General features: G+C 37.0%; 1 protein-coding gene across 2 annotated transcripts in view; it reads left to right on the plus strand.

Moving 5' to 3' along the window:
• LOC119661661 (protein dead ringer) overlaps positions 1–12,117 on the plus strand; it is a 219,741-nt gene that overhangs the window by 131,692 nt on the left and 75,932 nt on the right. For both annotated transcript variants that reach the window (XM_038071094.1, XM_038071095.1), the window contains exon 6: positions 2,017–2,089. In XM_038071094.1, the coding sequence (XP_037927022.1) occupies positions 2,017–2,089 (73 nt within the window). The remainder of the gene's footprint in view (positions 1–2,016; positions 2,090–12,117) is intronic.

A 12,117-nucleotide genomic window follows, 5' to 3' on the forward strand; every position in this document is an offset into this window, starting at 1 on the left:
GACAACCGAAACACCTTGTTTGGTCGACTCGATAGCGGCTGGTGTTGCCGGTGGTGGATTCAGATGGTATACCTCAAGCGTAGCTTCTACGGAAGTTAAATAAAATGAATTTTTAGTGTTAAACAAATGTAGACTTTTCGCTAATAAATCGATGGTTCAAATTTTTGGGAAGTTTATATGCAGAGGGGCTCGAACTCCATATTACATTGAAGTGATTTTTGCAGCTATATTTGCAAAAGTAGTCCATAGTGAATATGTATTGTATTCTCATAAAGAAGCAGAGGGTTGTTGACGATTCGGCTTGTTTTTAGCTCAGACTATCCACCAAACTGCACCAACGTTCAAAATCGGTAACACATTCTATCGCTGTCTTTAATCGATCACGATCTTTGAGAAGATTATTCAAGTTAGTAGGCACATCACCAATCATAGTAAGAAAGTAGGATGATGCTTCTGCTGCCGATGATGAAGGGTAGAGCTGACCTGCAGATCATTGATCGAATGACAGCCAATTTGGCCTCCACACACGACGCAGACTATGGGAGGCCTCTGTACATTTTTGTTGAATGACACTTGATCATCGGGTACGATGACTTGTGGCTATGTAAAATGTTGTTTGCTTTATTAATATGTTAATTTCCATTAAAAACGTCATTCTCAATCGAATCAAAATCGTGATATCGTGATGTATGTTTACTTTGGTGCCCCTGTTTTACTGCCGTGTCTGCTTCTGCGGCGGACGCTGCCGTTGTTGATCATCACTAATCGCGCCACTGCTTGCAGACACTCTCTCGGTCCGGGATCATCTTGATGATCTTCATCATTATAAGCAGAAATTTATACGAATGCTGGTACTATACAGTTTGTATGGGCCGAGAAATCAAAAATAAGAAATGAATTTATTCATGAAACATTTTAAATTTAATAATTCATTGTCAAGATGCTAATGCGTTCTTGGAGGATTTTGATTAAGTGTGTACTCATCTTTATAGAACTGGATTTGGAAAGGTTGGTTTGATGCTCGCCAGATGATGTTGATTGATTTCGTTCTGACACACCTCTGTTGCTTGAATTCATCAGGCGAAGATGTTTTGCAAGTTTCGATATCTGATAAGTTCGCTTATCCCTTCGAAGTGGAATAGTGACGAGGGCGTGGGCAAATATTGAAGGAGATTTCGTTTCTTTTTGATTAAGTTTAATGAGTTGTATCAGATAACCAAGGCAATTTTAACAGTTATTGACATTAGATCAGTTACCTACCTCAAAACTGGTGTTGTATACCTTGCTGTTGCTGAAATTCCTAAACAGAACGAGAGTTCAGTCTATAATTGCTTCATAAAATTACCTCATTGGCTATAATATATGTATCTTTAATCCCCTTCACCTTTTCGAGAGCCAATATCTACCATTCAAAACAAACACAGAATTCCATGTCAAACCAAACAAAAGCGACACAATGCGGAAAAGCATTATCATTGTAATTCTGAATAAATTCCTTTAGCGCTAACAATACAATAACCTTTGTGACATTCCCCTAAAATCAAAATTATGTATTATTCCTCAAATCATTGAGAAGAAGAGGTGCGAAGATCACATAGTATGACTTCCCCCTCAGAACGACGATCCTTCAACCAAGGGTTGACAATTCACTATCCAGGTTTGTGCCTGACGGAATCTATTGTTGTCTATTGTACCATACTTTGTTGCATGCTTGTTTGTTTCCCAATTACCGTGACCTTTTCACTCGCCCAACACACAAGGGTCGGAACTCACATACTCACTCCCCACAGCACTGAAACCACATATAGTCTCGAAAATGCGATAATAAATTGACCGCTTTCTATTATTTTTCTGGATTTCCTATTCTCCAGCGTGAGGAGATACATTTTAATTCTAGTTAAGATGTTGTATTGCAACTTCACGGTGACATCATTAGAGAAGATGTTCACATCTTTTTTGTTGAAGCATCTTCATATGATAAATAGTGATAAATGCATTTTTGTTACATTGTTACAGCTCTACGAGATCAACAATGATCCGAAGCGGAAGGAGTTTTTGGACGATTTGTTCTCATTTATGCAGAAAAGAGGTGAGTACAAGTTTTTTTATGGTTACTTGTTTGAGCAGGGAATGTTGTATTGGAATGGAAATCTTTTTCCGGTAATGAAAATATTTCAGATTATTAGTGAAGGATTATAGATGAAATGGAAGAAATCCTGTCTTAGATAAACTTGTTTGAAGGACAACGAACTTTTCATTTAATTGGAATGGAAGATAGTATGAAACGGATTTTTTTTTCCAATGAACCATACCCAAATATCTAACTTGAATTCAAAAGAAATGGATAAATATATTATTACTTGCTTTGAGTTTATAAATCGAAATGGTTTTGGTGCACAAATGAAGTTTCTCCTGAGAAAATATTTCCAAGTGAATCATACAAAACGCCGTAATCCCGTAAAACGCATTAGAATTAACAAGGGTTGCGCAAGATTAGGGTAGATGAAATTGTTGATTTAAAAATGGGAGTTTAAGCAAAGACCGATTAATTTTTTTTAAAAAACTTTTATTATAATGTGCTTCCTACTTTGGTTAGTTTCCGTATTCATGTTTTTGCCCTTCCCTGGAGATACTATGTAAATACTATTTTTGCCATTTTAATTTACTGAATTTACTGATGATCTCTAATTCTTAAATGCTACTAACTATTGTGTCCTGTTTTTCTCTTCTGAATATGTTCTGTCAACTAGGCCACTTAGCCAGTTGGCTACTGCAAGCCACGGAGAAGATGCACCTGTGACCTCTTGACATTTGCACAAAACTTTATTATTTTTTAATTAAAATTTGAATAAAATATGTCCTGATGGACGGGTTTACTTAACCTGGGTATACTCATCAGGTCCTATCTTACCAAGCCACTTTGACTGACAGGACAGCAGTCATGTGTCCCTTGATTATGCAAGTGGCAAAAAATGTTCCTTCAGGTGGGATAGAACCCACCTTGTCGCAGATGTTGCCACAAATTCAAATTGGGGATTCGTGTTGAGTCCTTAGCTTGCAATCAACTGCTACAGGCCGTGTTGCTTGGAGAAATTTTAGCTGAAAACCAATGAATGCAGTCTTTGGGTTTCCTCCATGCTAGAGTTGGGATTCTGCAGTTTCATCGCCTCTGTGGCCTCTAAATACTATTGCGCAACACTCTTATGAGGGTCGTAATAGAAGTATCCAAATTGACGTATGGATAGGGGCTGTTGCTTGAAAAAATGCTATAGTTGAAAGTATCAATATTACAAAACTTGAGTTTCAAGTTTGAGGACGCTGATTTGTTTCGCATAATGGCTGAAAATCTTGGGAAATTGTCATTGCCTACCTTCAAAAACAGATGTGGTATTCTTGATGGTTGAGCGCCGTCTTTGTGTCACATCAAACATCATGTTTTTATCAAAGTTACTCTTTCTTCCTTGGACTTTCCAGCTCCCTTCTTCTGATTTTCCAAAAAATTGAGCTCTCTGTTTTCTTTTCTTCTAATCCTTTCTGCATTGAAGAATCCCCTTACTCGTTTGCCTTTGATCCAAAATGGTGGTAGATCAGCTTACATTTATGGTCCTGGTCACGGATGTTGTGTGATATCAAGGCTTTAGAAGTGAACTAAGAAAAAAAGACAATTACTAAGAAAATCATCATCATCATTAGATGCTCCACAATGAAATAAACGGGAAAGTAATATTCTGTGGCTGCAATGGCTGTTGTGAAACTTGAGATAAAAATATGAAGTTTTTCAGACATCATTTAGGACATGACCTTAAAAAGTTAACAACTATCAAAGGTCAGGTTGTAAAGAATACATACCTGGGAGTGGTTAAATAAGGATTACAGATTGTGCCCAATGTAAGTCACGCAGATGTGGAGCTTTCATAAATAGTCACTCTGGCTTCAAATTTTGCTATAGGATTTCTGGATAAAGATAACATTAGCCACAAGTACTTGTTTCACTAGAGAAGAGCCTCTAGCTATTAATTGGCTTCTTGTCAATTCTTTTCTCTTCTAACCCGTCTCTGCCTCATGCAAGTGAATACTTTCTACATAAAACTCCTTAGAGAAAAGTTTTCAAGTTAGGAGATGCTAGCTTTCTGGGAGTGTTTAATCAGGCTGGTTAGTATGTATACGGAGGTTCAGTTCCTATGATTCAGCCCTCCCTTGGTTTTTGGTCATTCAGTCAGAGGATAGAAAAAAAAGTGTAGTCAGCAAGGAGCTTCAGATTGTCCAACTGCACCACTTCAATGAAACAGTTTAGCTGAAAACAGTAGAACGGCAAGATTGACCAATAATGCTTCACAACAACCCTAGACCTCATGTTGCAAGGTGGTCAAGTTCGCAGTCCAAGAGCTCGAATGAAACGTTCTTTATCATTCACTATATTTTTCACACCTCCAGTCAGCTTTTCCGTTCCCTGCCGACTCAAAAGCTGGCCCAAAATTTTCTTCGACACAAGACCTGAACATTTTTCGTGGAACAGTTTCATTGAAAAACATATGGGGGGATTAGAACACAGAAAAGAGACTATTATTTCCATTAAATTAAAAATTGCACAAAGGAGAGAACGCGAAATATCTGCAATAACGCGCTACCTGGGAGGTAAGCTGTTCTTTGTGTTGGAATAGTTTCTAAAGGATGGTTGATGTCCTCCGTTATGCCAAGCCCGTGCGCAAAGGGGGAGTTTGGTGGTTTCAAGAACGAATGGTGTCGAAAACTTATGTATGAGGCTCTAACCTGTAAGAGAAATGACTTCTCATCCCATATCTCCGCAGTACCATCGTGGGGTAAGGGGGCTGCAGCGAAGAGCAGTAAAAGTTAAACTTGAACTGAATACTGGCCAGTCATCAGACATGACTTTGTGTGATGAGTGAAGCCTCCGGAGGCACAATTCACACCTTTTCGTCTGTTCCTATTGTACATTGTAGATATAGCTTTCTTTACTGGCATTCCATTCGGTTTGAGGGAGTGTTCGTTGGTTTTCGTTGCAACCTCCTTAAATGAACCATTCAATACTGAGTGCATCACCTTTCTCGCTCTAGCTAATCTCAGACAATGGAACAAACAATACGTGGTTTGTGTCCTTGCACATTTTTCTCAAAAAGGATTATTGTTGCAACCAACACCATGTAGACAGTTGCGGTAAATACTGTATCCAATGATACATGCGGTAAATTTTTCGAATCATGACAGCACGGCAACTAGCGCTTAATCCTTGAGATCAATCGGTATGCCTACTTTTTTCTCTGTGTTTATCTGTCACGAAAACTTCAGGCTCAAATGAAAAGTTGAGTTTATTAATTGAACTATTTGGAAAAGCTGGTAACTGCGAAGTCCCATGTTTGCAGTGAACGTGTTCAGTTTCAATGGGACTCTCGCCATAAGTCGCGAATGTTTGGTGGAAATCCTACTCTTTTTAATAAAGTCACAAAAGGCAAAAACATATTCGCATCCAAGTAGCATAGAATGAAGTTATTGCTAAAGTGGCATGGTAATATACCAAATTATTGTATGAAACAGCAAGTCATATGTCCCTTAATGATATAGTTTGTTGGACTTTGAAGTTATTTATACAAAACAGATTTCAGAAGGGAGCAAATCTGTCAGTTCTCGATCTCCGATTTGTTTGTTTCTTCTGCACTCTTACCTTGTTTTCATTCTGAGGATACAGTTCCTCACAATAGGTAGTTACTTCGTAAAACATCTTATTTCCGCTTGTGGATTTCTTTTATTTATTTTTAATTTCACATTAAATCTGGTTTTCCTTTACTTATACCGTCAGTTCCTCATGAATCTGGTATCAGTCAGAATGACAAAATTATGGCTTTCTGGCAATGACTGATGTCCTGATGATTCTGATCGAAAATATTTAAATTTTTAAATAAGATCTGTCAGTCTATCTGGGCAGTTATCTTCTCAGAGAGGGTTTCACCTATTGGCACGAAATTTCGTAGTAAGGTTGGAACTGTGAATCTCCACACATCCGATCAATTACATTTTTCCACGTTGAACTTAGGAGAAGGGGGATCTCCAAGCAGTTAAAGGAGGGGCCAATATTTTTTTTTTACAAAATTTTGACATGTGGGGTGTATGTGACAAGTTTCGATTAGTACTTTCCGAAGCGGATATTAGTTTTGACAATCACTACAAAGCGAGGGGGTGAGGGTTTCGAAAGAGGTCAATCATTTTAGGGACCCGCTTCAGAAACCACTCGACCGAAAAATTAGGAAAACGATGGTCCATGGATAAGGCATCTAGGCCTCAAAATACCCTCCGTTGCTATATTTGCTCAAATAAAGTTAATAATAGTATATTATTATATTTATTAAGAGCCGCTTTAAGTTCATCTTAGATCCGTGAAATTCCGCAATAATATAGGTGTCAATATAAAGCATCAGACTGGAAAGGTTGGTGGAAATTCTACTATTATTAGCATCGTTACATTAACTCAAAGTTGCTTCTCTTCTGTCAATTTTTTACTCTCTTAGAGATAAAATGTCAGCATCACATATCAAATATTCTTAAATAAATGATCAACAAAATCGTTCATACCTGAAGCGCTGAGCTTCCGGGTTTCGACTTATTTTTATAGTAAATACGTCAGTCTATTCCCTTCCCATCAGTCAGTTTTTGACAGATTGAGTTATGACAGACTGATAAAAACTGACCGCGTATGGTCAGTCCATAGATAATCATTAATCGAGATAAAGTGTACATTTTTCGACATTGGTACCATGTTAGCTTGACATTTGTCAATTTTTGGCCAACTTGATCTATCAATCGAAGTCGGATACCAGTCGACTCAGCTGTGAATGAGTACCCGAATCAAATCAGGGTAATATTATCGGACGAACGCAATGCTGACTACGTTGCCTTCTACAGGGTACTATAATCCTCTAGTGTATCGTTGCGGTCTTGAATGAACTGCTCTCTGCTGTCAATCACTCCTAACAATAAGGTCACTAGTAGCATAATCAAATCATAATTCACCGGATTCTTGCGAATCCTAAGTGGTGGGAAAAAAATGGTATTTCTCTTTTCAGTAAGTAGGCAGCTAAACAATCTTTACGCTGTATCCCATTTCGTAGTGGGGAAGACGTCTTTGGAGCCGACTTGTCACTCCTTTTGTTTATAAGGTTGGTCCGAGTGAGTTCGGTGACTTTAAGTTGTTTTCTATAAAATGGATATTAAGATCAATTTAACAATAGAATTGTCATCAGTACCGATGAAGTTATGTATAGAAATTAATTAATAAATTAATCTAATTTTTGAGATTCGTCTATTTTGCGTTGAAAGAGAACTTCTAGAGATCTGGCCTGACTTACACATACATTTACATCTGTCATAGTTCAAAGTTCGATGAAAGCATTCCCCGTACTTTTTTGGATTTTATACTTCAGCTATGTCCAGTTCCTACTTTAAAATCTCATCCAGTATCTTTTAGAATACCATTGGAATTAGTTAGAAAGGTAAATCTAGTCCATTTCATCAGAAAAGCAATAACATTTTTGCATGGTTCTCGAAATCGAAACTGTCTATAATTAAAAAGATCAGAGCTAAACAATCTGATGATTGATTGTCGATCATTAGCGATCGAATGCAATGATATTGCCGATGATGACTCGATACATTGCAATTTAGTATTCCTCGTCAATAGGAGAAATGTTCAACAATGTTTTTCTTTATTGCCATCAAGAGCCCAACGGCAAACCGAGTCGAAGTGCACCTCGAACAATATGTTGAATTTCCTGTTTATCGTTTCGCACTATAATTAGCGATCGTTCGAATCGATCTTTAGATGCATTTTATTAATGTAGAAAGCAATTTGAATGCTTCTACTGAAATACTCTGTCATACGAAGCAGTTTTCTTCCTTTTGACTTTCGATCATCAGCTCCTAATTACAATGTGTGCCAGTGATAGTTTGAGAAAATTGAAATAAATTTTACCAAAGACAAGACGGCAGTCGCTGGCTGTGGAATGATCATTCTTGTTGACTGTTTGCTCAATTTGATTCCCAACTCCACACCAACCTGATTGCCATTAATCACTTTTCTTTTTGCGGAACCGACCGACACAGTTTATAAAACATGCTCGCTACAGAACTGAATTGAAGAAAAAAAATCCCAAATCAAATCTGAAATACAACAAAAAATCTGATTATAGTCTTGCGAGGAACAGATCAAAAATTAAAGAAAAATTAATTTTGAAACAGAAGAAATTAATCACAGATGAATAGATAAATGTTTTTTATTTATCTAGAGAATTTTTAATGATGATATGTTTGTGTTTGGGTTTAATTTCATGGGAGTTCTGCAGAAGTTCAGAATTTAACCCGACATTCGAAACGGATACACATGTCGAAGAGATTTAAGAGTTGTTAATTGAAATTAGTGACGGTGGTATGTTAGTTACACGGGGGTAACGGAAAGTAGTCATCGTGTTTATATCAAATTTTGCATTGTTTTTCCTCATAGAACAAGGTGCCTCGTGATTACGCCTATGTTGCTTCTTGCTCATTAACATCATGTTCTGTTATTATTGATGGAAATGTGCTATCAAATCATAGAAAACTTCACCCATTCTAGAAAAATCCCGAGCTTGTTTGCTTTGTGCCGCTTCTCCCTAGTGTGGATTCATATATTACACTCTCGGGTTAATTCCATTTAATCTGGACTAGAATATTAAGTTTTTTTGATATTTAATAGTAGATGGGAAGTTGTCAAAAACTGTAACGTTCACAAGAGGATGCTTTTGAATTCCCTCATGAAGCATAACAAATGGGATGCAGCCCCCGTGATTCCAACAGCAGAACCTCTAGCTTTGTCTAATTTTTCGATTTTCTGGAATTTAATTGTAGGAGTTTAGTCTTTTGATATAAATACCACGAGTGCATGTATTTTTAGAAATCATTGGCGAATAATTTGATCGGGCGGGATATGATGATTAATTGTAGCCTTTGAACTGAACTTGATCGGGAGCAACTGGGTTGTGAGTTGTCAACTCGCTGACGCACTATAATAAAGTACATTCCGGTTAATGCGTGCTTAGCCGATGGTGATGACGGTGTTTGTGGAGATGGAAAGGAATATTATTTATGAATAGCATCCAGAAATGAAGAATCAAATGGAATGACAGGAGCATGTGGTGTTGTCTTAGTTTGATATTAATGTGATATAATTATCATCATCAAGATTTTCCTTGTGTCGTTTTTGATGGTATTTATCAAATTCTTTCGGGAGGCTATTTTGGGATGATTTCAAGGAGCTTAGTGCAGATTTCCATATGTTTAATCTTTGCAAATTACCTAGTCTGTTTTCTGTTAAGGATCAAGGCAAACTGCTTTTAATTTTATCCTTGAAATCAAAGGAGCAGTAGAAGTTTATTGAGGGCCTATTTGGCATATTTTGTTGAATTTTAAACTCTTATTTTCAATGCATGAAAGCGAGATGGAGCAAGGAAGCAATTTTCTCTAATTTACGAAATAAGAAGGCGACAATGAATCGGTCAGTGAAGACTATAAGCAACTAATCAACAAAATGATAGGTTATATGCAAGTAAAAAAAACTAGGTAAAAACGCTTAAAAAGTTGTTAACTGGGCATGGGGAGGCAATCGTAACAACGCGCGTTAGAGTTTTCAGATCCACTTCAATCCGTAAGTTTTTCCCAATTTACGTAAAATACGAGTATGTATCATTCCATGGGGCAAATATACAAAGGAAGCCTAGCACTTCTTTACAGATATGCGAACAGGTTTTTGCCTCCATATCTCCCCTTTCCTAAATCTGAATCAAATTTCCTAGCTGCTGGATATTAGACGTTATCGATAGGGTGAAAGCTAACAATGTATTCTGACAATCGGATTTACAATCACTTTTGGTTAACCAATGAAATCTGATAGTCAAACCTAAACTAAGTCAGCTTAAAAGCTCTTTCCCTGTTTTCGTTTATTCTACGGATTGTATGCATATCTTTACCTAATGCATTGATATTAACCGTATCGGTACATATTTTTTTAGCAGGTGTATTTTACTTTCAAATTACAAGTCTTTCGATACGTCCGAGTTGGTAGTGTCCATTCAGTCAAGTGTAACATGCATTAAGTGCATACTATATGGAAGTGGAATAGATGGTCGGAATTAAGGGTGCTAGGTACTATCGATAACTAGAGAAAGACATCTTTTCTTGGAAATTGTAATTTGTTGGATATTCTTAAAGATTGACCAGAGCTGCTTCTTGCACGAAAAAGTAACCAATTGGTCCTAGATGTTTAAAGGTATTTAGCCAAAGGATTAGTTTCGAAGAACACGGTGGAAATAATTTTAACTTATTTAATGCCGAAGTAATGACAAGGTAAAAAGTTTTTTCTAATATCATCCTATTAATTCCTTATAGCCATCTATGAAGCATCAAGTTATTTTTTTTGCAAAAAATACAGTGAGTAGGTTCCTTAATATAGCCAACGTGCGACATGGTTGTACGATATAGTTGCTATTCATTTTAGTTGCTATTTGATATGAAATCCGAGAATCTGTTATTAAAATTATGAAATGCCATCCATTGCTTACTACCAACAGAAGTGTTTGTTTGGGTTTCATATCAATAGCTGCTCACTTTAGCTTTAGAATACCGTCATACATGATTCGGATTGAAACCGGGAAAGAGAGGAGAACGCGGGGAAAGTTAATAACGAATCAGTAATATCCCTTGAAATATATAGACATTCATATGAATGAAATCACAACGCTAAAGAGGCTTATGACATTTTTATGTTTTCCCTTGCCGCAATTTTATCCACGCATATGTATATGTACATATGGGAATGTGCCAACATCGTACGGGCATTATAGTTTAGGATACTAGGCGCATATTGTACGAGTACACACATTTGTTAGCATACGACAAACAATCATATTCCTCATATTTTGTAAAATAACAGAAAAAAATTAACATGAATTTAATGGATAAAAATTATTAATTGAATTACAAATAGTGGAACAAGGGTGAGGAGGGAACGATGTGATGTGCTATATGTGACCTGTGAGGAATAACGTTGTTTTGAAATCGAAAATCTTAAGTTTGTTGTAATGGCAATAATCCAAGGGGGTCGATTCCGGTGTGTTGCATTAAATTGTTTGGATGCCCTTCGAAAATGTTGGGTTTTGAAATCACGAACCAATCGATAATCATTTATGTTGTTGAGAATGCAGAATAACGTCATATTCAACTTTAACTTTCAGCTTATTTTGCCGTTCTTCCTTAGGCCTGCAGGAATTCAAATATTTTTTAGTTTCTGATTAAAGATGTTTCAAAATTAATATCCAATTGGAGAGGGCAGGATATATATGATAGAACAACGGGAAATTAAGTTTCACTGAATTTGACATTGCCAAATATTTTCGGTTCGGAAAGCCAATCAGACAGGACCTTTATGTGATGTTTTAATTCTGATCAGAAGAGTGAATCTTGATTCATCCCTAAGTCCACTGATTAGTCACATTCACTGGTTCAAAGTACACGGGGAGGTGATGTGCTCAGACTATTCCTGACTATACGATCGTCCAAAATAATTTAATCGAGGTACCTGAGGCGTAATCTTGCGAGGAACCCTTTGCAATTCCACAATAACAGACTGATATTTTGTGGAAAAATGTATGAATACATACTGTCAATTGTATAAAATACGTTATATCCGTTAGTGTCTTGTCTGTTCACCGGTCAGAAATATGCTATGATATAACTAACTTATAACTTTCTGTTCTTTTTGGCCAGCTTTTATGCTGCTGTGCTCTTTGAATTCGGTTATTCATACGACTACTCTAGTAAGTCTGCTTCATGCATATCCTCTATCCTCGTCCTGTTTCATCATTAACGAAGAGGCAGCAGCTGGTGTCCGGTCTAGGTCTGCTAAAATAAGGAACCTCGGTCCACCAGTTCGGTGCCCGTAACAGCTGTCTGGCCTACGTTAACGCCATAGTTGAAAAAGGGTTTTCCAGGTCTTCTTTTTCTACCATAGATACCTCTAAAAATTTCCCGGTCTGAATCATGCTTACGCATACAGATTAGGTGACCCGACACCTGTTG

This window comes from Hermetia illucens, chromosome 1 (genome assembly GCF_905115235.1).
Source record: "Hermetia illucens chromosome 1, iHerIll2.2.curated.20191125, whole genome shotgun sequence".
NCBI classification, from domain to species: domain Eukaryota; kingdom Metazoa; phylum Arthropoda; class Insecta; order Diptera; family Stratiomyidae; genus Hermetia; species Hermetia illucens.